Source organism: Azolla caroliniana, unplaced genomic scaffold (genome assembly GCF_043228905.1).
Source record: "Azolla caroliniana isolate FFs.n. ecotype wild unplaced genomic scaffold, voAzoCaro1.0.p SCAF_1, whole genome shotgun sequence".
Lineage (NCBI taxonomy): Eukaryota > Viridiplantae > Streptophyta > Polypodiopsida > Salviniales > Salviniaceae > Azolla > Azolla caroliniana.
In genome coordinates this window covers 6,609,490-6,637,376 of record NW_028230436.1, presented here as the reverse complement: position 1 = coordinate 6,637,376, position 27,887 = coordinate 6,609,490, and the positions used below count along the sequence as shown (strand labels likewise).

At 34.8% G+C, this 27,887-nt stretch overlaps 2 protein-coding genes across 3 annotated transcripts; one reads left to right on the top strand and one right to left on the bottom strand.

Moving 5' to 3' along the window:
* The first annotated feature begins 1,918 nt into the window (after positions 1 to 1,918).
* LOC147868670 (very-long-chain aldehyde decarbonylase CER3-like) lies at positions 1,919 to 8,269 on the top strand. The gene is made up of 11 exons (XM_087322170.1): positions 1,919 to 2,227; positions 2,675 to 2,898; positions 3,696 to 3,931; positions 4,431 to 4,650; positions 4,759 to 4,883; positions 5,288 to 5,547; positions 6,006 to 6,113; positions 6,377 to 6,583; positions 6,739 to 6,849; positions 7,450 to 7,626; positions 7,865 to 8,269. Exons 1-11 carry the CDS (start codon positions 2,162 to 2,164, stop codon positions 8,018 to 8,020), a joined length of 1,890 nt encoding a protein of 629 aa, XP_087178296.1. The 5' UTR covers positions 1,919 to 2,161; the 3' UTR covers positions 8,021 to 8,269.
* A 1,660-nt stretch (positions 8,270 to 9,929) lies between these two features.
* LOC147868669 (ARM repeat superfamily protein) lies at positions 9,930 to 27,547 on the bottom strand. 2 transcript variants are annotated; one of them, XM_087322150.1, is made up of 39 exons: positions 27,346 to 27,547; positions 26,150 to 26,363; positions 25,952 to 26,047; positions 24,797 to 24,914; positions 24,208 to 24,381; positions 23,859 to 24,029; positions 23,540 to 23,595; positions 23,131 to 23,220; positions 22,906 to 23,042; positions 22,665 to 22,744; positions 22,456 to 22,587; positions 21,363 to 21,422; positions 20,973 to 21,141; positions 20,110 to 20,252; positions 19,916 to 20,032; positions 19,663 to 19,840; positions 18,370 to 18,461; positions 18,090 to 18,245; positions 17,823 to 17,979; positions 17,496 to 17,635; positions 17,337 to 17,421; positions 16,997 to 17,177; positions 16,759 to 16,834; positions 16,490 to 16,660; positions 16,302 to 16,391; positions 16,103 to 16,210; positions 15,812 to 15,901; positions 15,571 to 15,722; positions 15,321 to 15,483; positions 15,063 to 15,236; positions 13,939 to 14,034; positions 13,792 to 13,859; positions 12,824 to 13,202; positions 12,526 to 12,744; positions 11,668 to 12,276; positions 11,167 to 11,582; positions 10,823 to 11,072; positions 10,575 to 10,739; positions 9,930 to 10,405 (listed from the first exon to the last, which is right to left on the bottom strand). In XM_087322150.1, the coding sequence occupies exons 1-39, from the start codon at positions 27,515 to 27,517 to the stop codon at positions 10,175 to 10,177; spliced, it is 6,375 nt and encodes a 2,124-aa protein (XP_087178276.1). In that variant the 5' UTR covers positions 27,518 to 27,547; the 3' UTR covers positions 9,930 to 10,174. The 2 variants fall into 2 exon arrangements, with proteins under 2 accessions (XP_087178276.1, XP_087178285.1); XM_087322159.1 differs by having other exon boundaries at positions 15,333 to 15,483.
* Positions 27,548 to 27,887: the final 340 nt, after the last annotated feature.

Here is a 27,887-nt window from a genome sequence, read left to right as displayed (position 1 = left end):
TATGATAAAGAGCATGTAAATTATTGCAATTCCTTTGTTTTCGGTAAAAAGGGAAATTTTTGTTGCATACCCTAATTTTGTTAAGCTTGTCAGATTATGGACCATGGTTTACATCAGAGTTCAATACTGGCCTTTTGTCTTCGGTAATGCTATGAAAATTGGAAAGTAATGTTAACAATAAGAAATCACGGAGACTATAGCTACAAAGTAAGTAGTCCCTCGAATAATGTGCATGTAATGATGAGGCCACATTTATGATGTATTGGGGAAGTTAGGACACGAGTCAAAGAATGATTTGCTATGTCAAAAAATAAGATTCCTTGCAAAAGTAGGGTGTGTATGTTTATATATGTAGAGAGAGAGAGAGAGAGAGAGAGAGAGATGAAAGAAAAAAAAATTCAATTTCTATTAGAGGACAAAGTGCCCGATGAGCAAAAAAAATTATGGAAAGGAATAGTGCATTCACTCGAGGTATACTAAAAGAAAATGGCAAGAGACAAAAGGTAGTAAGGAAAGATAATAACACTATAAAGTGAGACGCAACCGGCTTATGTGGACAAGTGAGCGAGTAAGAGGGAGACCGAAACATTATGAGGCTCATAAATGCCATGAATTATCGATGGCTCCCAATGCCTAACACAATCGAGACCATCGTATCAACTGCACTCATGTCAAGTGGTACCCCCCCACCTACTTTACTCGATCTCCAAGGGACAAATGTCAACCTCGTCACTAATAGAGGAAGGGGTAGGAGGCTCATAAATGTTGGCGGGCCAACTATAGTGGAGGGGACCATGTCAACCTTTAAGCTAACACCAATAGGAAAGGGGGGGGGGGGGGAGGGGAGGAGGTAGGAAGGAATCTGATGAATGTTGTTGTCACGAGCTAAGATGAACTATGACCACAGATGCCCGAACGAATTTCAAACTGATTCATAACACTTTTGAATGGACAAACTAAATCTGAATGTGGTCTTATTACCATTGGAGATTCCGATGCTAAAATTGCTCAACAGCATGAGTTTATTAATGTCTGGACAGCTACTCCATTCATGACATCCAATTATGGTACTCCTTATTGGCATTTTCAGCCTCCGAAATGGTTGTTTCCCCCGCCGATCACATAGAGTTTAAAATCTTATAAAATGTTTACGATGTGCCATGTTGTGGCCATGACAAGCATTAAGAGTAAACAATACACATGCATATTTCCGAAGGTAGGGTCTTGAGATGTATGTCACCCTTGGCCAAAAACCCCAAATTCCCACTTTGAGATTTCCTCGAGAGCTAGATCACCTCACACTAAGCAAGAGATATCACTCTCGAGATAGAAGAAGTCTATGGATACAAGCCTTGGGCCCATTCTGGACCCATGTAGGAGGACAACCATAAATGATCATATATGTATGTGTGTGTGTGTCTGTGTGTTTATGTATTGTATGTATGTGTGTGTGTGTGTGTATGTATGTATGTATGTATGTATGTATGTATGTATGTATGTATGTGTGTAGGTGTAGTAACAAAGTAATAAGAACCTTCTTTTTAGATGATGGATACATTCATTTCTTTCTCTCTGCTGTTTCTTTCCTCTCTCTCTCTCTCTCTCTGCTCATGTATGTATGTATTGTATGTATGTATGTATGTATGTATGTATGTGTGTAGGTGTAGTAACAAAGTAATAAGAACCTTCTTTTTAGATGATGGATACATTCATTTCTTTCTCTCTGCTGTTTCTTTCCTCTCTCTCTCTCTCTCTCTGCTCATGTATGTATGTATTGTATGTATGTATGTATGTATGTATGTATGTGTGTAGGTGTAGTAACAAAGTAATAAGAACCTTCTTTTTAGATGATGGATACATTCATTTCTTTCTCTCTGCTGTTTCTTTCCTCTCTCTCTCTCTCTCTCTCTCTCTGCTCACATCAATGCTTAATAAACTAATAAATACTATGCATTTGTTCTGAAAACTAAGAGAACCATGCTTTCCCTTGCTCTTTCTATATAGAACAACCCGGACCCCCACCCAAAAACAATGCAAAGAAACGCAGAGAGGCCGTGTATTTATTTGGATCAGATGTGTGGATAATTTGAATTTACAAGCGTGCTTCTCTGTACATTATTTTGGATCTTCTGCCAATAATAATAATAAGTTATAATTAGTTATGGCTTTAGGAGAACAATCCTATCTAATGGCTTCATGGCCATGGCATTGGACAGGAACATATAAGGTATCACACACACACACACACACACACACACACACACACAAAGAGAACCTCACGCTCAGTTTTGCTAAAACGAGTTATTTATCTATTTTTTAAATTACTTATTGTTTTTGTGCTACTTAAAACTGTTTCTACTGTTGAACATCTGGTTTTTAATTTTGGCTGTTTTTTTTTTTCTTCTTCTTCTTTTCATTTACCCATTGGCTTCCACTCAAGACTTTGGTAGGGTTTGGGCGTTTTCTAAAAGTTAGTTTTATCTGTAATTTGTTTGTGCTTAAGCTTATCTGGGGCAATTTTTCACTAAGTTTTTTGTACATAAACTTTAGGTTTGACCATTTTTTTCTCTTTTTAAATTTATTATCATTATTACTACTATTATTATTTTGCTGGAAATTATATTATATTTTTAGTAAAACAACTTAATTAATCTGTTCCTGTTTTTGTGTGTAGTATCTCCTCTATTTGCCATTAGCTTCTCAAGCTCTTCTGAGCTCTTATAATGGAGAATGTAATCTTTTGCACCATCCTTGCTTCCACATTCTGCTCATTTCTGTTCTCCGGTGCACTGTGTTTGAGCTATGGCATATAGTGTCCAGAGTCCATTTCATAACAGCAAAGCATAGAATCCAAGATGCCCTCCTTGACTTCAAGCAAGTAGACAGAGAATTTGATTGGTGAGTTCTCAATAGAAACGAATATATATATATATATATATGAAACTTTTTTCCATTCAAAAAGTTCCTTTGGTCTCTTTTCTAACTAAATATTTAAACGCATATAATTTTTGGAAATGTTTCACATTAAATTCTGCATTCAATCAATAAATTCCAAATCTTTTTAGTATGAACCCTCTAATTGTTCATAATTTCTTCCTTTACATAATCTAGGAAATGTCTTATATGAAACTTTGCACAAAATCATGAAGTTTCAAATGCGCTCCAAAAACAATTCTTCTGATTATTGAGAATTATGTATGCATAATTTTGGTGATGTGTTACATGAGCATTTGCATTCAATCATGAAGTGCCAAATCTCAATCTGGATCGTCGAAGGTTTCAATTATCCTAAATTACCTACAAAAGAATTTTTAATATTTGACATGGAGCTTTGTGTTCATTCATCAAGTTGAAACTTGAACATGGACTCTCAAAAAAAGTTCAAAAATATTCCTGTAAATTGTCCATACATGTTTTATGTATATATTATATATATGTGTGTGTATATGTTGTTTGCAATATTAGGTATTCCTATGTTTTTCATTTTTACTACCTTTTGAAAAGATGTTAGGTTTTATTTGAATCTCAGATTTGGTGTAAGTTCAATTGAGCATTGCTATAAGTTATAACAGTCTTCCACACAATTTATATGAGCTTAACTCATAAAAGGTTTCAGTACATAACTAATCTGACATTGATTTAATGGAAAAATATGTTAGATATTTCAAACTTTCTTACCTCTTATCATGTTTTAGGGACAATTATGTGATCCTTCAAGCTTTGATTGCTTTCCTAGTAGTTACATATACTCCAAATATTTCTGGATTACCTTCATTCCATTGGCGAGGTTTCGTACTAGTGTTGATCCTCCATGCTGGCCCCTCGGAGCTTCTTTACTACTATATTCATCGTGCCTTTCATAACATTCAATATTTATATAATGGATACCATTATTACCATCATGTTTCAACTCGACCCGAGCCGTCTACAGGTAATTAATGGTGTCATGTGCATTTAATGAATGGTATTAAGTGCATAAATAAATGACATTAAGTGCATAAATAAATGACGTTAAATGCATTTAATGAAGGTATTAAGTGTATCTAATGAATGCTATCAAGTGCATTGATAAATTCATCATAGACATCACTGATGGTTCTTGTCTTCCTAATAGGTAAGGTTTCACATAAAACTTTGCATTAAATCCTTAAGTTTCAAATTCGATTGTGGGATTTTATTTTGACTACCAATTTTATATTCCTTAATGGATCCATGAATAAGATATAAGTGCATTTAGTGAATGATATTAGGTCATTTAATGAATTATATCAGGTGTGTTGAGTGAATTTAATCAAACACATTGAATGATCTCGATCAAGTGCATTGAATTAATCTTGCTCATTTGCATTTATAACAGTTATCATATACATTATAATGTTTCTTTGTTAGTCCGGAATGTTGATGGATCTTTCTATTTATATAATATGTAGCTGGATCTGCGACCTTTTTGGAGCACCTCTTGTTGACACTTGTGATGGCTGTGCCTTTGATCGGTGTTATGATGATGGGAATGGCATCTTTATCGGTTTTCTATGCCTACATTTTGGTTTTTGATTTCATCCGTTTTATGATTCACTCAAATGTTGAGCTTATTCCCATATGGCCATTCAAACTCATCCCTTCCCTTCATTATTTGCTTATTACAGCATCGTAAGTACCCACCTTCTTTATATGTGAATGAAGCTTTATGATACAAATTTGTTTGCAACCCCAAGATTTGATCTTATATATGTATAACAATAATAAAACCTATCACAGTTACCATTCCATCCATCATGAACATGGAGATGCAAACTACTGCCTCTTTATACCTTTTTATGATTATCTTGGAGGCACAATCAAGTCAACAGCATTCAAGACCCACGAAGAAATAATGGTAAAAGGTAAGATCTGATGATGAAGAAATCAGAGAAAGAACTAAATAAAAACATATTGGAGAGACAAATCATTGTAATTAGTATCCTAGATAAGTGCCGGTTATGATTCCTAATGGACTCATTATAAAGATAACATATGTTCAATGCTGCAGCGTAATCTCAAACGCATTTGAAAGAAAAAACATTTTTGCCCCCCAAAAAGCGTTTATTTGTAGTTTTGGAAAACTACTTAAAAAGAAAAAACTCACAAACTTTGGAGGATTCTATTCTAGAAATTTTCAAGATTTGCACCTTAATTTTTAAAACTTAATAGATGGATTTATTTTGAAAGATTGCTAGTGAAGTTTACACCAAATCTCAGATGTTTTGCTGGAGAAATATATTAATGCAATAGATTTTCTAATTTATAGGGAGGGAGGAGATTATTCCAGATTCAGTATTTGTGGCACATGGAGTTGATCTTGTGAGTCCATTGCATGTCGGAATCTTTGGCCGGTCATTCTCTTCATATCCAAGAGAGGGATGGACATGGTATACACAAATCTTTACACCCATTGTGTTTTTTGGAGTATGGATCACATGGGTATGGGGTAAAGTGTATGTAGTGTCTCAATACACTGTACATGGATTGAATCAACAAGTCTGGAGTGTGCCTCTTATCGGTTTCCAAGTGAGTACACATGCTTTCTAGTATATCATTGCCTCTCTTAATGGTAGCTTTTTATTTTATTTTTCGCGAAATCTTAGCTTAAAATGGTATTCGTAACCTAAACTAAATTTACAGAGTTATATTTAATAGGAAAAAACTGTGAAACAAAAAAATAATCGAAAAGCATAGCACAATCTAGTTGCTATATGTTAAGATATATCTGTAAGATTATAAAATTTGAAATCCATTTAATTGATAATAATAAAAAGCGAGTTGCTAGAAAATTTGAAATCCATTTAAAAAAGCATATACATTGCTTTTCATTTTTGTGCACACGTTTGTGTTGTCTACGTTTCCTTTTTTTGGAACAGAGGAAGTGTATCAAATTATGCTTTGCATTTAATATCTTGTTTCCTTTTCTAACTTCATTAGTTATGATAATTAACACCCTAGTGAATGTTGTCGCATTGGGTGTGCAGTATTTTCTCCCTAATGCCTTCAGAAAAGCTAACAAATTGCTTGAAGAAGCTATTCTGGAGGCTGACAGGAAAGGCGTTAAAGTGCTAACATTGGGTGCATTGAACAAGGTAAGAGATTTGTCCATCTGACTTCTATAAATGAATTTATAGTGATTGTCTTGTAAATTGATGAAGATTTTCATCTTCTAAGAAGGTTTTGGCAAAGGTAAGGGAAAGCTTGTTGTATAGTGAAGTTGTAGTTGTTGTAAAGTTACAATTGTCGTATGGTATTAGAATAAGTAAAACTTCGTAAAACTATATGTTTTAAGTAATGATTGTTGGATATAGTTATGTTAAAAAATACGACCATTATTGGTACAACTGCTTGTCAGAATGAGGCGATGAATGGAGGAGGACTACATTTTGTCAATCAATTCAAGAACCTTAAAGTGAGGATATGTCATGGCAACACATTAACGACAGCGGTGATCCTTCATGAGCTTCCAGAAGATGTCCAGGAAGTCTTCCTCACAGGAAGCACCTCAAAGATTGGGAAAGCCATTGCTCTGTATCTGTGCCGTAAGAGAGTGAGAGTATTGGTAAGTACATTAGCATCATCAGATTGCATACTTACCACATCACCTTATATAGATAGATAGATAGATAGATAGATAGATAGATAGATAGTTTGATAAATAGACAGTGCATGGTAATTAAAACAGAAATAAAACAAAAGTTATGTGTGAATTCATAGATGTTGACAGCATCAGAAGACCGATTCAATGCAGTCGTGAGAGAGGCATCAAAAGACTGTCAACAGTATTTGGTGAGGGCAACGAAGTATCAAGCAGGACGGAATTGCAAGGTAAAGAGAACTATATTGAGTGACCACAATATCCACATTAATGTGAGAATAATGCCTTACACTATATAGAATTGGCCTATGTTGCTTACATTGTAATGTGGAAACATATTAATATTGAAGCATTGTTGGGAAGCATGAAGAAATGTGGCTATATCAACGTTAATCTAGTATAACTTCTTAGACCAAATTGTATTAGTCTATGTTTTCACCTTGAATTTGGAATGATCACATTAACACTAAATGAAAATTGTAGAGGAACGTGAAGAAAAGTGACCATATCCACATTAGAAGCCTTGCCACATATTTAGGCTTGATGTGGAGTTTAGGTTTTGCTAAGGTATTGAAATTGGTTTTGAGTTTGTGAAAAATGAACAAATTAGTGGAAAATTGAAGGTTTTCGCTTCTGACCAGTTAACAATGAATTACTGCAAAAAGTACAGGATTTGGAGTTTTCTCTGCTATTTATGTGTGATGTTGGATTGTGAAAAATTGCGTTAATGCAACTAATGGAGGAATGAAAGAATTAGTATAACGATGACATCTAAAGTAGTGTGGTATTGGGAATTGAACTCTAGATCTTCTGAACTATTGTTTGCGTAGACATGGATCATCGGCAAGTGGGCGGGTTACACAGCGCAAAATCTTGCCCCCAAGGGAACCCACTTCCACCAGTTCACGTTACCACCTATTCTTCATCTTCGTAGCGATTGCATCTACCATGACTCTGCCGGCATTCGCCTCCCTGATAATTTCGTCCAAGGATTAAACACTTGTGAGGTTGGTGTTTTCTCTCTAGGCCAATGCTCCAAAATACACCTTACTTTTCACACTACAAGAAATATCTCTATAGTAATCATTTATATACACACATGTGCATTACATCTATCTATCTATCTATATGTATGGATGTATGTATGGATGTATGGATGTATACACAAGGAAACATGTATTTAATGTAAGTCTGCATGAATTTACATATGTTATCTAACGCATGAATAGTTTTTGCAAATTCTAGCATACAATGCCTAGATATGTTATACACGCGTGCCATGCTGGAGGCTTAGTTCATGCATTGGAGGGGTGGCAACACCATGAAGTAGGCGCAGTGGATGTGGACATGCTTGATGTCGTATGGAATGCCGCCTTAAAGCATGGCTTCAGACAGGCATAGCCCTTTACTTCTTCTTGTATTAACAATCATATCAATATTTCCATTGCAAGCATTTATTTATTCGACCAATGAATCTCAACATTGAAATATACGTGTTCACCATTCCCGGACACAAAGTATCGAAAGACAACCAAATCACTACACATTGTTCACAACTACAGTTTGTTCTAATTCTTTTTAATGACTTTTGATGAAGAAGGTACTCATTACATTTATATTTTTTAATTGTATAGTTTCTTATCATGCTCATTTTAGTGCAATTTGTTTGTACTCTTGTAATTAGACAGTACCACAAATGAATGATTGTTGTCCACATGAAATGCAATTGTACAATCAAATGTACACAAGTTTACTAGTTTTTTGCTGTAAATACTTGGTAAGTTTCAACTATGAGGCTTAAAGTACGTCTCACCTTTGAAAAATATCTGTCATTGAAGTTATTAAATGATATCCTTATGTGACTATATAATCTAGGTTTTATATCTCAAATTACAAACGGTTTTGTTGTTATTTCCCCAAATACGAGTGTTTAAGTTTCCTCAATTTGGTGAAACCTTTGCAAGTTCCAAATTTAAGAAGAAAAGTGCCTTTAGTTATTTGAAGAATATATATTCCATTAAATTACACAACCGAATTACATAAATTACAAATGGTACTCCAAAAGCAAGTTTAAATTTCCTAAAACCACATTGCCAATTTCATACATCTTTAGTATAAAGGTACCATTCTAATGTGATTGTAAGTCTTTCATTAGTTAAGAGAAAAAATAGTAGTGAACTTTAGAAGACCTTTCAAGCAAAGATGTAATTCATCTTCCAAATATGAATTCTTGGAAACTTGATGTTTGGTCCCATAGTTGAGCCCCCACATTTAGCAAAATGTTGGTTGTGACAAGTGGCTCCCTTGCTTTAGTGGTGTTCATCCTACATCAAATTGAGAGTTGGATGTGAATTGAATTTCCATTACGTGTTGGCAAAGATGGAGTGCGGGCCAGTATACCACTCGAATATAAAGTATGTCTATTCCCACTATATATATAAAGAGAATTCACACCAAAAGATTTACAAAGTAGATCGAATACTCTTTTCCCACAATACCACATCCTGCTTATTCCAAGATCCTCCTGGTCCTCAGGTAGAAGAAGAGTCAATGGCTTCAAAAAAAGAAGAAACCTTAATTAAGTAATCAATAGTAAAATTTGAGGGAAGTTGAATAAGTGGGGAAGTTGGAATCGGTGAGAATTTAATGTTTTGAGCTTTGGTTTGTTAGGTTTGAAAAATGAATGGGGAAGCCGGAATTGGTAAGAATTTAAAGTGGGAAAATCAACCCTGGAAAGACAATGGAACCTACTCAAAAGAGTATATATACATTTGTTTTATTGCAATTTCCACAAAGGCCTAAAATTGTTTTATCCTATTGAATGTCTCCTTTAAGACAAATTCGTGATTATGGCAATAAATTTCTCAACAGAAAACAAGCAAAAACAGCTATTACACAATTCCAAAAACTAGGGCACTAGGATGCATGGATGTTCAAAAATGGATGGAAGCGAGGTGAGGTGAGGTTAATGAAACTAATTTTCAGAGAAAACTTGCTCTATCATAACTACAGGTTCCTTTAGAATGAATTCAGGTAAAAATACAGGTCCCTTGCTTTATCATAACTACAGATCCCTCTATCATAACATGATCATTTGGTTTTATTTAGCAAGGCAATACACATTCAGCTAATCAATTACTTTTTCAGGTAATAAATTCAGGTAAAAAAAATCGTGGTATAAACACTCTTTTACAACCACCCATATTTCTGTTATACATTAATAGATACAAATCAGCAATAACTATTATCTAAATAAATTCGTTCTCACAAGTTATTTTGCGAAAAAAATCAAATTACACTCACATAAGGATACCATATCACAATAATAAATTATCACAACTCCCAACTAAATTCATCCGCTGGAAACATAGTTGGAAAAAGAATGCTACCAGCAAACCTTTTGTGCCCTCTGATTGTGTTGCAAACTTAGGCTGTGGTAGTGATATTATACGGACCAGATTGATGTCATTAGTGCCATCATCGCGGGCATCATATTGATCAGACTTATATAAGAGTGATATCACAGCAACCTTCTACTGGTGATGTTCTATGATATTATAAATATTGAGATAGGCTTTCCCCACTCAACTCTTCCAAAAGCTTGATTATTTCTTGACTTTTTGCTACAACCAGAAGCTCAGCGTCTTCCAGAAGCTCCGCAAGGAATGGAATTGTCTCAGGTAAGAGAGCAAGATAGTCTTCTCTTAGATGCTCTACCAGATATTTCAATATCTCCAAGCTTAAGATTCTAACCCGAATTGTTTCAGACCGTGAACAGAGCAATACCTTAAAAGAAGGCAAAAGAGAGGCAGTTAAAATTTGCAGTCCCATTACAATTAACAATACTGTATCAAATGCTAATGTTTGTTTTGAAGTGAATATAGAAAGTTAAAGTGGCTATCATGTTAACATTAGCATTTGATACTGTATTGTTATCAAGTGACTGAAACAATACCTCATGATTTAATGGTTTCCATAATAAGTCTGTGCCTGCCGTAATAGCCATTTGACCAATGCAAGTGACCAATGCTTCATCCATGTCTTGAGTACTGGGAATGGACTCAGTAGTGTTCAATGGTTTCTCAACACTGATTTGTTCAATCAATGGTCCTAACAACATCTGAGAATATGACAAAACGAAGGGAAATAAGAAAACCAAATTAAAAGCTTTAATGAAAACAGAGAAACTGTTAAACTAATTACCTGAAATTTGTCAGCATCAAGAAAACCCACATTATCATATAGGAAACATTTATGAAGAGCAGATACAATGAGATAGCGAAGATGCCACACATCACTCGTTAGGCTTTGAGACTTATGTTTACTACTCTGCTCAGTTTCTGACAAAACCTTTGATTTCTTTCGTGGTTTGGAACTTGGTATGTCCTGTCCACTTCCTAATAGTTGTACAATTCCCTTAAGCAAGTATTGGAAGTATGGTACAAAAACAGACCTGCAAATTCAAGTATATTTCACCTATCAAATTCAACTACAATCCTTCATCTGTGACACAGAATGGAATGCACAAGAAAAAATGGATAAACGACCTGAGTTTTTCTGCAAGCTGACATACAACTCTGTAGAAAACAATGTTACGGGGAACATTTCTATTGTTCTCATTTTCTCCAGCTGCATTATCTACTTCTGTCTCTGTCCACTCTAATATTCTGACAAACAAGGGCTTAAAAGTTTTCTCATTAAGCTTCATAATCAGTCCAGAAAATAAAGAGATAATACTTGTCTCTATGTCCACAGTAGAGGAAAGGCAACTAGGGGGATTTCTCCGAAGATCAAATCCACCCAGGCATAACTCAAAAACTTTTGTATAATATGCTGCCACAGATGTCTTATCGAACAGAGACACCATCAAAGAAAGCATCTTAATACAAGCAAGCACAGAAAGTTCGCCTTTCTGAAGGCATCGATTATATGCACTAACAAGGGGGTTGATTAGATGTCGCACCTGAAGACACAGATGAACATTATTCGGTTACATAATTGTAAAATTAATTACTTTTTGAAAGGGCTAAAAAATCTGATGTCCATACCGGAATCATTTTTGGCAGACACTGTCGTACTGATTCCGATTTTTCAGTTAAAAGTTTGGACGTGCTTTCCAAGAAACACCGTTGAAGCAAGAGCAAATCCAAAATCTCATCAAGGTAAGGGCTTAAAAAGCAACCTAGCTTTTCAACGATAACCTCTAAAACATCTAAAATTGCAACACACACATCAGCTTCCTTGGCTATCTCCTTTTCCTTGCCAATCTCAAGAACTCCTCTGATAACCTCATTTAGAACAGGAAGGGAATTTGACCCAGTTCCCGATATTATAGATGCAATACATTGGAAACACATAGGTGCTATAGAAGCATTCTGCATAGCATTCTTAATCAATATTGGTGTACTTGACAAGAAAACGGGCGCTGTTTTGCTGGCAAGTATTTGGCTACAGCTCTTCAAAGCTGAAAGTGCTGAAAGGACCAAATCTGACACGTTTTCATTCTCCTCCAAACAATCAACAATAGATCTGATCAGATTTTCATATGACTCTAGAGAATCAGTTGAAAATTCAGCTCCAGATTTAGCACTAATACTATCCTTTCGTCTTAACAATTCATTACTTGAATTCAACTTCATGGATATAAGACATAGTGCCTGCATTTTAAGGAAATGCTTCATCAGCCCAATAATTCATGAAAATAAATGAGAAAACTCTGAAATGACTCCAAGTTTCCCTTTTTCAGAAATGCCCTAGCCAACCTGTGAAAGAGTAAGGCTACATAACAGTTGATGTAGGCAATATAACTGTTCAACACGGCTTGACCAAGGGCATTTGGGAAATAACAAATACATTAAGGCATCTGAAAAGAAAATGTTTTGAAGTATTTCACAAACACAACCTACCCTCATCTTCATCTTTGCATCAGAACCTCGGAGTACATGAAGAATCGCTTCAGTAAATGCACTTATAGACAACAGGTTGGTGATACATTGAAGAAGACACTCCAAACTATCCTGGAGTGATTTTAGACCATCATGTACTGATACCTTCTTATCAAGAGACTTAATGCTCAAACTTTGCAAGTGACTGAGAACTATTTCCAACATCTCAATGAATACTCCCTGTAAACAATTAAAAAACAAAGGTCATATGACCACTCACAAGGAAAATACCCCATGTCTAATACATGCCAATATTTACCCTGAAAGTTTTCTGATTTTGTTGATGTGGCAGATCTTCAATTTGGCCAATCTTCTGTAACTGAGCTGAAATGAAATTGACCACTTTATCATGTATCACAATTGAACTTTCATTAGTAGGTTTTTCCTCAGACAACAAGATGTCTCCACTGCATTTCAGCAAGTTAAGCAGTCCAGGCAACCGTATAGGGATCTCATACTCTTCACAGATACTGTTACTAAACTCCGCAGACCATTTTTTAACATCCAAATCTACAGACTTCACATTGCTGTTCCTGAATCTTTTCTTCTGCAGTTTTTCTGGATGTCTCATAGATGAAACGGTGTTTTCGATGAGCAGCAGCAACAGAAGGTGTAAGCTTGTGGACTCCTGCATGAATCTTAATGCCAAAGTGAAGTTTAGATAAAGATGCTATAGTACATAACTACTGCATATCAAGTCATAGTTTATCTCAGTTACACAAGCCTACAGATAAATTATTCTTTCTGGTTTGATGATCACAAGCACATGCGGAATGTTTAGCATTTCTTAACAACATTTCAGGGATAATGTTGATGACACAATACAGCATATGCCAGCATTTTAAGAATTCTTTGGAAAACGCTTTGCTATTTCAGCATACCATTATTATTCTTCCTGCCATGCATAGCAACCCCTGTATCAATGAAACACTACAGATGTACTCAATCTAAGATATTCAAAATACTGTATTCTGATCATTAGGAATTTTGAAACAATTTGTACATAGTTGTGTATGTTTAATATAACCATAATCAGCTTTCTTACTATTATTCCATGAACAATAAGCTGTAAAAAACAACTATTGCCATTAATCTAGCATGACTTGATGGCAATTTGCTAACTTCATGATACTCTATAAGCATACATAAAAAAGACAAGACCGATTAAATAAAGTAACTAAAAACCTTCAGTAGACCGAGATACAACACGAACACACGTAACCCCACCTTAGAGTTGTCTTCAGTAAAGGAGTTCGCCTATGAGATGGAACATCAGGTAGCGCCTTCACAATTATCTGTGAAATGATACATAAATTTACAGCTGACTAAGATAATGCCAGAATTAGGGTAAATGCACTGTACAAAAATTATTACCTCCAATAATAGCCTTGGGTTCTCAAACTTCTGCAGCCAGCTTGGGACAACCGCAGATATAAGCTTTTCGGTGACAAGATATGAATGACTATCATCCTGCATATATTGCAGTAATGTTAACACCAATAGAATCAGACTAATGGAATATAGAGAACTGGATTTTATAATCAGTAGGCCATACATCAATATGAGTTACAACTAAAATCACCAAAATCCAGTGCATCTGTAGTGTAAAACAGTAACATAGCCATAACTTTGAAACACTAACAGTTACATCAGCTAAGATTCTATATATAATCCATGTTCCATGACACTTGGCTGAATTGGAAGGGCATAATATATGGGTGTAGTGCATGATGGTTTTCACAAATGCAAATTAGTGATGCTTCTTAAAAAGATGAGATCGTGTTTACTTTGCCCAACCCATATTATTGCGAACATACGGGTCATATCTGCAACAGTTGGAAATTTGGCAGTCAGTTCCAATGTATTAAGTCCCAATGTCATGATCCCAATGTTGTCATGACAATGTGTGTGTGATCCTAATGTTGTCATGACAATCTGTGTGGTCCATTTGTTGTCATGGCAATGTGTGTGGTTCCAATGTTGTCATGACAATGTGTGTGGTCCCAAATTCCAAGAATGCAGCAACATGGAAACATTGGTTATGCATGGATTCTATGGCTAGTAAGTGTGGTTGAGAACACAACCCCACGTCAAATTTCGCACAATTCATCTGAAATATAACTAGCTTATTTTACACTTGTAAAAAGTAATCAAAAACTAGGATGTGCACTAGGATTCTTTACGGTTAAGAAGTACCTTTGTATAGTAGAAAAAGGCTTCTAAATAAACCCATTTACCAATGGATTACATTCTCCACGAGAACGAGAAACATAAAGAGCTATAATGTATGTCAGTTCTCATAGTCCATTATGGTCTTTTGGAAACATAAACATACATATATTTCGTTTTTCTGCACAGCAGCCCATTGATTTATGCAAAAGATCATATGATGCATTCCCGTTCATTATACACATTATCATAGAAGGCATTCTCGTTTGAATTTTATTGCAGAATAGGGTAATAATAGAGCAAAAACAGCACATGTTAGTGTAGCAAACCTGCACCATAGTTGTTTCCCCAAGAATAGAAAACACAGTTATAACATGTTTCAAGACAATATCTGGACAGCCCTGAGCAACAGTTGTCAATAAGCTTAGTGCCTGGTTCACAGTATTTATATCATTTGCACCGTGGATAGACTCCACCAAAAAGTCCACATCATATATTGAATCCTGTGATCAACCATAACTAGCATAACTATTTAGATAGCATATGTAATTTACAGTTAATGAGCAAGAGAAAAACAGTATGCTAACCTCTGCACTAACTTTGGTAGATTTAGCAATCTTTTCAATCACTCCCAGGACCAGGTTCTCAAGATAACTTACATGACGATCTTCAATGACCTTATTATTCTCAAGGCTCATTGTTCTCGGGAGCTTACGTAACAAATCAAATAACACCGGAATAAGCTCTTCCCTGTAAATCCATGCCAATCAATGTAGAGAACAAAAACAAAATACAAAGATCAAAAACAAATTTGAAAACAAATTTCTATTGCCGTACATGCCAGTAATCTCATTTTCTGAATGGAGGAACTCCATTATAGCAATAAGAGATTCAATAATACCCATATCCAGTACAACAGGTTCTTTAGAAGATCTATAGATACAACCAATGAAACCATTCAAGCTCCTCGTTATGACTTGTGGACGCATCTGCACACAAGTTCCCACATCATTTAATATTTTGAAACCTTCACATGCTACATAATATTAATCCTGCACGAAATATCTGGGTTCCATACCTGAATCTTATGTAATGCAAAACGCGAGGCTCTTTGCACAGGCTCAGGATTTAATAAACTCAGACCAATCAATTTCTTCAAAATAGTATCCTGCATTAAAAAACTCAATATAAATATGCCAAGAAAATGCTAATACTTTGAATTTTCTAAAAATTGTACAGAGCCACACTTTTTTGAATCTGGCGGGGTTGCAAAGAAGTTATCACACTATTCTTATGGGTTTATCCAACTCAACTACATATTCCAATCAAATAGACGCTATCATTATTATATGTGGTACTATACGAGTACCTGAGAGGTGCTATCTAGCATATTGAAAATATTATCATCCAAGCAAGGCAAAACACTACACAGTATCTCAATTACATCTGCGTCAATGGACCCTGCAACCTCACCAATCTATACACACAAAACCCAGGTCAGTATTGTATTTTGATTTGAGACGTTTCTGCAGAGGAACCCATTAAAATTGTGGAGGTTAGATACTCACATTAAGAACAGTCATTAATGTTTTAAACCAGATACTTGATCCATCCTTGCTATTTGGAAGTGAGAACATTCCATCATGATGGAGATGTATCTAGATCAGAGAAACGAAAGATGAGATCATAAAACTGAAAATCATGCGAGGCAATTTTCCACTTTGCAATTTGCATATGAGAGTGACTGTTATAAAACCTGCAAAAGGTGCTGAAAAAACTGTATCTCAAGCTTTGAAAGATTTTCCTCATCTGCTCCGTGAAACTTCCATTGATTCCATCTACTCAACAATGAATCAAATATTTTTTTTGTTTCTACTGCTTGCTCTTGCATATAACCAACTCCTTTCAAATTGAGAAAAAGAGTATACTGCAAATCAAATTACACTTGGTGAGAATTTCTATAATATATTCAGTACTACATCCAAATTGATTTCTTAGTAACAACAGCCAGGAAAATAAATAAACCTGTGAATATAGAGAAAAGTTGATGGCATTCCGTAAAAGAAACAGAAATACTGCAGTTCTAGCAGATTTCTTAAGCCTGTGAAATATTGAGAATCATACAATAACCAATTTTATGTGTTAAAAGTTATATGACAGGGAAAATATTTCTATAAGTAACCAATTAACATGATAATCTAAAGAATTAAAGGCATGTTTAGTTAATAGGTGATTGGATGATAGCATTAACAGAGACTATCACCTTAATGTTATTTCCTTTTCAGCCTTTCTATTTCTATGCTCTTTCTGTGGACCCAATGTAGATATCAAGAATTTAGATACAAAGTCCCCATCTGAGATAAATGAGCCTCTAAACTCCAACAATGTTTCCAAAAATGAATGGAATGTCTCAATATTAAGGACATCAATCTCCACCTGAGAACCTGAAAACGAATGGCATTCCAACAAAGAATATAAAAATACAAAAATCCAAGTTATTTACCTTTCAATAACCTATTACAAATAATCTAGATTAGTCACCTTGAATAACCTCTTACCAATAATCCAATAAAACACATTACATCATATGAAATACATGTTACCATTTGGAACATTGCTTAAGCCTGAACTATATCTGGATTGAGCATAGAGTTTTTCCAAGCAGCCACATGCTCCTTCTCTTATTGCCTGTTTACCGATCTTTTAGCTATATTTGGAACATAAACACAACCTTGATATCAATAACATATACACTCTCATACCTTGATGGGACTTGCAAGTGCTGTAACCAAATGAGGAACTGCAAGTTGCATGTCTAACCTTGTAATATCTTTGGTCTCATCCCAATAGCAAGATAGAACAGTTAAACTGTGTATCTGAGCACTCACAGGAACAGTACCACCTAAACAGAAAACATTCATTGATAACTTTTTTAATATTTTTCTGATAATAGTTTCTTCAAAATGTCGACTTCAATAAATAACTATGCAACATAACACAGAAATTCTTTTTCAAAAGAAAATATGGCAATATAAATCTATTTCACACCATAAATAAGTTCAACAAAATATATGAAATAAAATCATAACCTTCTGCATTGAAAAAATTTGAAAGGAACACCACAGGCAATATCGGTATTCTGTTTAAAATAAGCTTAATGTGTTTTTCAAAGATCAATCTTGAATGAGATGATGAAAAAACAACAAACAAATCTTCCATCATATTCAACCATGACTTCTCATATCCCTGGGAAACAAAAGAAGATCAAGTGAGAACCCTGCCATTGCATAAACAGAGCATATTCACCAATGCATCTTTTTTCATGAGTTAATATAATTTATGTCAATAAATATCACCTTTTTCCTTCCCTTCTCTATCAATGGCATGCTTGACAAGACTCTGTAGAAGGATTCAACCACCAGACGGCCAAATGTAAGTTTTGATTCTTGTTGCATTGTTTTGAAGAACTCATAGGTAAACAGAGAAGCCCCAATGGTGTCGTCATTGTTAATCTACAACACCACAAATGGAGATTTTTTCAGAGAATGTTTGCTAAATTCATCTTCCTATAAAATATTAGAATGCATTCCATTGGATTGTATAAAAAACAGTCAAAGCCTATGCCAATATGTATACCTTAGATGCTGAAAATTCCTCACTAGACTCTATATCTATCCACTCTTGCTTCAAAAATCCAAAATATTTTTTTGAGAGGTTCAATGTTAATCCTGAAAAATGGAGCATAAAACTACAACATTTCTTAGCATTGCAAGATATTAAGTAACATACATCATATTGTAATTTTGAGATGAAATTTTCTCAACTAACATGAAATCGCATTCAAGTATTTACATGTATTGTCACATAAGGTTTTGATAGGCACAGCTCAACAATCAGTATTCTAACAGACACTTGCAAGGTTTTGATAGTAACGCTTGAACTTCAGTAACCTACGCTGTGAACTACATACTCCATAGGATGCACGCACTTTTAATGTATTTGTAAGAATGATACAAGAAGCGCTCCAAGTAGTATTGAACAATAAATTGTCAAGGAAACTATGTTAAAAGTAGATGAACCACAAATACCCCCAAAAAAAGAAAGAAATGGAAGTTTGTCATCAGTGGAGACAAAGATTCATTGTGTAACTCTTTAACTTCCATGAACAGTAGCGTACAATTTCAATAAATCAGGCTTAAGTGAGTCTCAGGATGACATTCCAATTGATTCTTAGTAATACAGGTGCACTTCTTAGAGTGCCAACATATTAACGTCAACAGCAATATTGAGTTTTTATGTAAATTTGCCACGTTTACCATCCGATACTACTACCTGGTTAAAACAAAAAAGTTTGACTTTCAATACGACCGAAGAAGATTCATACAATATTCAACGGTATTCTTTTGAGGACTAACATTACACTTTGGAATGAATATTGAGTTATTTACGGACAAAAACAAAGAACAACACACAAAAGGAAGAAATGGTACTGTCAGATTCTGGGTTAGCCTAGTATTGAGTGGGGGCATCAAAGATCATTATTCATTTCATGTGAGAAAATCCTAAATATCAACATTCTTATTTCTTTTGTGAAACATGAAAAGTTCCAAATAAAAACTTGTCAAACACAATACACATGCAGTGAGTAATTACATATTTCATAAATTAATGCATCATATGTTGTTAAATCCTAGATTGATGGTGAGCAAATCACATAAGATAAAATCGTATGTATTCAGGTGATGAATATATTAATGCGTTGTATGTCATCAAAATTGCATGAGAAATCCATTAGCTATGTACGTTAAGTGTCATCTAGCAATAATGTTTGAAATTCGATGGGAATTATTGGGACACAGTAGTGGGATCTAAACAAGATACTAGAAATATCAGATTGTCCATTGTTAAAGAAAATAAATAAGACAATACCTTCCTGGCCTCTGGACAATGTTTTCAATAGGACTAGCAGTATAAAACACTTTGTTCCATGGTTTCTTGTGGTGGAAGCGAACTCCAATGGGAGGGAATCCAAGTCCTCCCAAAGGCCATTTGCAAGTGATTCAACAACCTTAGTATTCACATCATATAACCATAGTTTCTTCGACTCCTACAAATAAAAAAATGAAGAAAATTATCAAAAACAAAAATACAAAAAATCTCGTAAGTTAAGACAATCTTTTACCTTGTCATTAACAACATCTGCATCCAATATGTCATTTTTTACTGAGCACAATCCTCTAAAGAAGCTCCACTGCAAATTCTTCGACTGTTTTAATGCCATGAGGTTTAACTTCCATGTCTGCAACAAAAAGACACAGGTTTGAGTTGAATGTAGTGTGAATACTTTATTTACCCTATAAAAGATTGAAAACTAACCTTTGGATAGAGGAAAATATAGCTCAAAAACACCTGTCCAATTTTTTCTACATAACTTGGATTAGAATCCAAATATGACGACGACAACAGTTGTAGGCAATGTCTTGCAATTGAGCTTGCCTGAGCTTTCACTGACCGAGATCCTGTCCAATCATAGATTGATCAATATGCATTTCAGAGTTATTTTGCTTTTCCAAAACAAAGATTAGTATAGAAATAGTGGAAACACAAGTTCCAAGTTTCTACTACAGATACCTAAATACATTCACATGTGTACGAGGTTAAGCTTTTCTGCTTGAACATCCTTAAGTTTGAACTAACAAAAACACCTTACTCTAGCTAATAAGTTATAACATAGAAACAATAGAATCAGATCTGAAAGAGGTGAGCGATATGCTGCACAGAAAGTCAACTTGGAAGAATTATGAAGAAGCATTAGTGGATCATAATGTGGTGTGCATGTGTTCCTTTGTGCACACCCTTTTTAGCATGCATGTACCTAAGCCAACCCACCCTTTTAGGACACCCATTTTAGCACGCATGTAGCTAAGCCAACCCAAATGGGTACCTTTGTATCGATTATAAATTGAGCAAGAAGTAAGAAGCTAAGTAGGGTGGTTTTGATCTCTTATGTGCATTTCACAATAATATGCCATTGTTTTTCTCATAATACATGCAAAATGCTTGCAAAAGTATGAAATTAGCCCTGTCGAGACAATTTTGAGCAGAATAACCAGAATAAGTTAAATTTCCTAGAAGTTAATTATGGTAAAAGGAATTCAATAAATTTATGTTGCTTTTGTCAGGCAATCCATCCTAGCTAGAACGTTACAAAACTCAGATTCCAAGCAGTGTAGAATTACCTTTCTCAAACAACTCATTGCATCTTGCTAAAACATCGATCATACTCGTTAAAAACTCCATAGCATTCACTAGCTTTTCCAGCCCATCTATAGATAGAACTGAATCGACTACAGATATATCCTCATCATGAAGTCCTAAAAGCAATGCCTCTGAGCAGATAACTTTCATCTGTCACAGATGGAAGAAAACAAAATAAGCCTACACTAGATATTACAAATGAAACAATAAACCAACTATTGATCTAGAATAAAGTACATCTACATATTCAATCTGGACAATTATATCTGTTTTACGTCTAACTCTATATTTTATTAAAAAATAAGATATAATAAGACCATTGGCTTAAATTTAAGTTAAAACACATCAAACAAATAAATAATAGCTTTAACCTCTGGATTTCTTCTGGCTACATCTGCCACTTGCTGAAGTGCCAAGCCTCGACAATTGGCCTGTAGAAAACAATCTCAAATGTCAAATGTCATGAAAAATGTATATATGTTAGCTTGAAGGAAGAGATATTATTTACATTAACTCCATCGTAATTTAGTTTTTCATAAAAAAACAATGAGAAAGGTTCAATTGAATGAAAGCAAATAAAAGATTGATAAATAAACATTGATTAATAGATTGCTTCATCCTCCCCTGGGGAATCACTAATTTTTTTGATACGAAAGATTATCATGATCACAACTTCAGAAAGAAGCGAAAGCACAAGCCTGTGAGATTACTTCTGTGACTGGACCATCAGCATTGAAAACCGTCTGTATATCGGATAGTTCAATGTCTTAATTATTCCTACCCTATCAATTGCAACCTCTATAGTCATCATTCCTTTCATAGCAGTTCCTATAGAAATTGATGGTAATAATGACCCATGAGCAAATAGAACTACCAAGGGTGGTTATTTGGATCATCAAGTTCCATTGTACAGCAGTAGACCATTTCCAAAGCAAGAAGCTTGAACCAGATTTAGCTAGGTGCATTAATGTGGATTTATTCGCATTTCTTTCAAGAAATATAAATTAGTAGAGGAGGTTTGATACCTTCAAGCTCTGTGTGCATATGAAATATGGTTTAGCAGATCAAATAATTAATGTTCTAAGGTATAAATCTTTGGAAATGTCTCCACTATAGCTTCTACATGACATTATTCCCCAATCAACCACAGTCACCATGTGGATTTCCCATCAAACTCCGTGACAGGGACCACTTCGCGCAGAAACACGCACTCCTCAATAGCGGCTTTGTTAATCATACTCCATTTTGGGCTTATACCCATCAGCATGATCTCGGATACATTCAAATGCTATACTGTATGAAGGCTAGATACAAACTGTGTGTTTATTATAGCAATATCAAATGCTAGCATGTTAAGAACCTGCCATTCTTTGTCAACTGACAAGCTTAAATCATATATCATGAAAATAATTAACACTTAAAATATTAACAAATATCCGAACACTTACTTAACAAATATAATACCTCAGGATGCTTTAAGGACATATAGATGCTCTGGTTCGTGCTGGGCAAAACTGCATGTAGAGTTCCATCAAGGGTATCACGTAAAAATGATAAAAGTTCGCCCATTGCGACAGGTTTTGCTTCCACATGAGACTGCAACATAATAACACCACCTTTTTGTACCAACGTTTGTTATTAATGCACAATGCAGACCTACAAGATATACCTACCTTGAGGAATTTGTTAATTGACATGTCCAATTCTTTAGGAAAACTGTTCTTCATATCTAATAGTAGCTTCATAAGTTCACCTATAAACACATACACAAAACCATATAATGAAATACAAGGTTGAAATTGAAGCCAGAGTGCAAACTTCACAAGCACTGAACCTATTCATTCACTTATATATAAAAGAGCTTCAAGAGGAGTTCTCAATTAAGAGTAGGATGGATTGATAATTAAATAAAACCTTTCAAGAGATCCGTCATTGTGGCTTGTGCGCAACACATCTCTAGAAAAGACAATATCATTGATTCTGCATGATCCTGGAGTGGTAGGGTACGAATAAGATCTTGAAGCAAATTCCCATAGTGCGGACTTGACAAACTACAAACAATGAAACATATAGATGACCACATCAGAAGAATACGTTTTCTATATGCATGTACAGGATACATCTCAGTTAAAACTTTACCAGAGTTTAACAAGGCTTTTGATTAGAAGCGATAAAGCCTTCTCAGATCTGAAAGAAGTGGTTATTCTTTTCAAGATGTGGGGAAGCTCTCTGTTAACAAGAAATGGTTCAAATATCAGCCCACTTTAAAGCAATATTGGAAAAGGAAAAACCCTGAAATACCACTTGGTTTTAAATTCATTTCCTCAAAGCCGTTTTGATATTTCCCCGCATGCCCCAGAGGCCATGAATTGACCATATAATTGATCAAATAGGACATGTAATTGTGATAAAACAACATCATTGACCAAGGACGTTTGTGGAGATAAAAAAAACTTGGGGTATTTCAAACGTTTTCACATTAAAAAGAAAGAAAATTATATTAACATCTTTTACAGGAGCCAAAATGCTTGAGACCTAAATAGGTTACCGTATTTTGACCATAGACTTGAATGCTTTATCAGGAAAGTAACTCACAGGTTGAGTCTGTAAAAGCAAAAAAAAAAAAGAAACACAGACTATATTACAGTGTCTACAAGTATTAAAATGATATCTTGCCAATACAAAAGAAAAGCTCATTGAGTTGACTATAGGCTAAAACTAATATGTAACCTACAATGTAAAAGAATGAATGAGCTACTATGGTGCAGAATTATCAAAAGATCTTTGTGCTATAAGAAACAAAATTATCCCATTTTCCTAGAGCATGTGTATTTGTTAGTGACACTGTCCTCATAAACATGGCCAACCTGCATGATTTGGATAATGACCATCAAACCCATTTCGAGTATTTTGCCACCTTCCACCTGTTGCACTTCATTGTTGAAAACTTTTGCAATTAGATCAACTAGTGACACACTCATTTCCTCAGTTAAATTTGCCTTCCTAGTCAGGGTCCCAATAATCATCAACCCTCCAATCTGCCAAATAAAATAAGCTTCTAATCATAAGGCACTAACATAAAATCCAAGTATACATGAATACTCTCTATTAGTCATGAATCATAACTATGACTGAATATATATATCAAAAAGTAAAGGAGTGACCATTTACAAAGTATTCTACAGAATCATAGCATAGAACAAGTAAAAACAATACCTCATATTCTTCAGACGAGCCCTTCTTAAAGCATTTCTCTATGAAGGGGAGGATTCTACTTATTAGAGCAGAATCGACTGATTTTTCTGTGGCCAAAACCTCAATGACAATAGTGGCACTAAAAGAGTAAGTTGTCTTGAATCTGGAAACCTTGCCAGATACCACAGTATGGCCCTAGAAATAAGACATGAATGAGATGAACTGTTAGGCCACCATCTGATTCATAAACAATAAGTAAAAGTTTTCTTAACACCACATATGTTGATGGTAGAACACCTGGAAATAAGGTGAACCACCACAAAGAATATTTAATGAGCATGTAAAACACAACAAGATGACATAGCATATCATATCCATGAACAAAATATAAGAGCACAAAAAAGCTAGCATTTATAACAAGACATGGCATTAACACTTCACCACAATCTGATTCATAAACAAATGGTACAAGCACATCGTAATGGACTGCATAAGTATTATGAAAGGATGAAGCTAAGTCTTTGGTTACAATATAGTTCATAAAAAGAAAATACAGACACATGTTAACTACATCTGGCAATATCCAGATTGTTGGAAGTATAATACATACCAACTCACAAATCCCATCCAAAACTGCCATATCTCGAAGGCATTGTTGAACTACAAGCTCTCTAGGGGGCGCTGCACCAGATTTCTTAACACCTGAAAGAAAGTGCCATCTAGTATTCCTGAAAACAGAAGGGACAAAATGAACATTTCATTGTTTACAGAAACATTTGGTGTGATAATACAGGACCAGTGCTTGGTAGCTTTTTTACTTTCTCTAACGTGTAAATTTGTAGATATCATAGGCCATCACTATCTTTAGAAGATATATCGACCATGTTGAGATCTTTCAAAGACAGAAATTAGAATCTACCTTGTTGTGAGTCTTACATGTATAAATAGCAGAATTATTTAGTCACTTCTACTTTCTTTTTCTATTTTTTTCCCTTTTTTTCTTTTTTTCTTTTTCTTTTTCTTTTATTCTTTATTTATTTTTTTAGTTACTATTTATTTACCGACATTAATTACAGCTTTTTTGTTCTCACAGAGAAGACAACATTTTAAGATGTAATATCTTGTTTAGTCTTATTGGCCATTCCAACCTCTTAAAAGACATTAATATTTCTTTCTTTCTTTCTCAAATGAGGGCTGTATATTATCTGGACACTGTGTTAATGCAATATGGCCAAATTCTGAGGTATGGCCAAGAACTCCACTAGATCACTGCAATACACAATCTAAAGCACGCAATTGTGCTGTATATCTCTGCGTAAATTCTTTCTTTCCTTTTTGGGGAGAAACTGGTGTGTATATTAACTTTCATTTTTTTTGTCTGCTATAACAGCTCAATAACAATAGTTCATTAAGAATCAATGCAGCTGACAGAAATGTAGTTCTTAAGCATTTAATGTGAAACTGAACAGCAGAAGCATCTACTTCAAACTTTTATCTAAACATAATACAGAGCTTTTACAACAATAGATTTCTTAAGATATGCTTTTACTGATTTCTATAAGATACTTAAGACTAAGTAGTGAGCGGTACATTGCCTTTTCATAGCAGTCACTCCTTTAATTTTACTTTATTAGAATTTACTCTCTATTTACTCAGCTACTGGAAAGGGTGTGAAAAATCTTTCATTTAAACTGAATTATATAGCATAAAGATATTTCATACAAGTTAATGATAGTGGGTTTAATGAGATGAATAAACAGCATACTCTAGATTAGCAAGCTGCACGATTCGAACAAAAAGGCTGGTCTCATGATATGGTAGCGTAAATGTAATCAGATCATCCACGTTATAAATGTGAATACTAGAACATCAAAACAAAAACAATAGAAATATGTTAGAACTACACAAATCTCATCTAAAATGCCTTCTGAGAAAACAGAAAAAAGGAGAAATGGATAGTGACCTGTATCTCCTAATCAGATACTCAAGGATCTGATGAGATGCACTTAAAAGAAGATAATCTGAAACTAATAACAAGAAATTACGAATAGACGCATCCAATTTTTCATTGAATTCTTTTCCTTGCTGTTCTCTTTCTGTTTGGCTGCTCTCGACACTGAACAGTGATTTCTTAAATGTTGCAAAATAAGAATTCTCTGCAGTGAGCTCTTCGAGACCTGGTTTTTTGGAAACAGAAGTGTGATGAAATAAGGCACATTGCATTAAGAATTTCAAGGATGAAGAAAGAGAAATTCTAGATGTCTGATGTTCCAATCTCACTTATTCATAAAATTAGAGCATCAAGGAGAAACATGGAATAAAATTGATAAAATTAGAATATAAAATTAATCATTGCAAAATAAGAATTCTCTGCAGTGAGCTCTTCAAGAGCCTGTTTTTTAAAGCAGAAGTTTGAAGAAATATGGCACATTGCACTAAGAATTAAATGGATTATGAGAGAAATGCTCAATGCCTCATGTTCCTGTCTCACGTACTCATAGAATCAGAGCACCAAAAAGAAAACAGAAAAAAATTGATAAAATTAGGGTCAGTTTTACATACTCTCATTATATGAGGTTTTAGCAAAAAATAAAGAATTTGTATCAGTTACACCACTTGTAATCTTTATGTGTTCATTCCTCGTGTGAAAAAGGAAAAAAACCACAAATATACTGCAAAAACAAATACCAGAAACCACAAGGATTTTCTTTCTTAGACCAAGAGAACACATCAAGAAATGGCAATTGTGATTCTGCTAGGTAAGATGTTAAGATTCCTAAATTTCTAGATATTAACAATTAAATTCAGGCAACCTTCTTAGTCAATGCCTCTTTCTCGTAAACGTTTTTAATGAAGTTGGCTCGACTCGTGTATCAAAACGTGGGGGGGGGAGAGAGAGAAAGAGAGAAAATTTTCAAAAAAATAAGCATTGCAGAAAGAAACAGTAGAAGCATTGAGAAACAAAACTTTTTCTCTTTCTCGGCTATATAAATATTACTTCGAATTAAATCCATTGCTAAAGACATGCATACCTAACTAAAAACAAACATTTCTTTCTCGGGAAGATGATGAGATACGATCGCAACCAAAGGGATAGATATGTCAGAAACGCAATGGAAAGATATGATTTTTGTGTGTATAGACCGAAAGGCATTTTACCAGCTAATGCGAGAGAGAAAATCGTGGAAGAGTCAACATCTGCAGCCTCCCGAGGATCAAAGAGGATCGAAGGTTTCGTGTTGTTCTTCTTTGAAAGGAAGGAAGAAGAAGAAGAGGTGTTCGAGATAGCGGAGAGGGCCTGCAGCTGCAACGCCAAGGCCGTCGTCGCCATCGCCAAAAACCTCGGTTTCGCTTCGCTTCCTAACCCCTCTCTGTAGCAGTCTGCAGAGAAAGGTAAGGTTTTGGGGCAACAAATGTACATATGTGTATTCTTTTTTTTAATTCGTATTATACCCTCTAACTGAAATTTTAGGTATTTCCCGGAATACCCCTGCGATTTCTGGATTTCTCCACAATATCCCCCGTTTTATGCATGTAAGATACCCCTCTCTCTCTCTCTTTAATTTTTTTTATCGTAATTAGCTTACCCTAGTGGTAAGTCGATAACACTACAAGCACTGTGTCTTGGGTTCAAAACCCAATTTCCTCACCTCTCTATTATATACTTCATATATATCTCTATTTCACTAGATGCCACTGTG

What these genes read in the sequence shown, in the direction of transcription:
- LOC147868670 (XM_087322170.1), top strand. Translation starts at nt 2,162, where the DNA reads ATGGCTTTAGGAGAACAATCCTATCTAATGGCTTCATGGCCATGGCAT. An exon ending in GTAGACAGAGAATTTGATTG is followed by an intron (nt 2,899 to 3,695) that starts GTGAGTTCTCAA and finishes ATCATGTTTTAG; the next exon opens with GGACAATTATGTGATCCTTC. An exon ending in CGAAGAAATAATGGTAAAAG is followed by an intron (nt 4,884 to 5,287) that starts GTAAGATCTGAT and finishes TCTAATTTATAG; the next exon opens with GGAGGGAGGAGATTATTCCA.
- LOC147868669 (XM_087322150.1), bottom strand. Translation starts at nt 27,517, where the DNA reads ATGGCGACGACGGCCTTGGCGTTGCAGCTGCAGGCCCTCTCCGCTATC. An exon ending in GAAAAGGAAATAACATTAAG is followed by an intron (nt 16,835 to 16,996) that starts GTGATAGTCTCT and finishes AATATTTCACAG; the next exon opens with GCTTAAGAAATCTGCTAGAA. An exon ending in TTGATGCTGACAAATTTCAG is followed by an intron (nt 10,740 to 10,822) that starts GTAATTAGTTTA and finishes TCATATTCTCAG; the next exon opens with ATGTTGTTAGGACCATTGAT.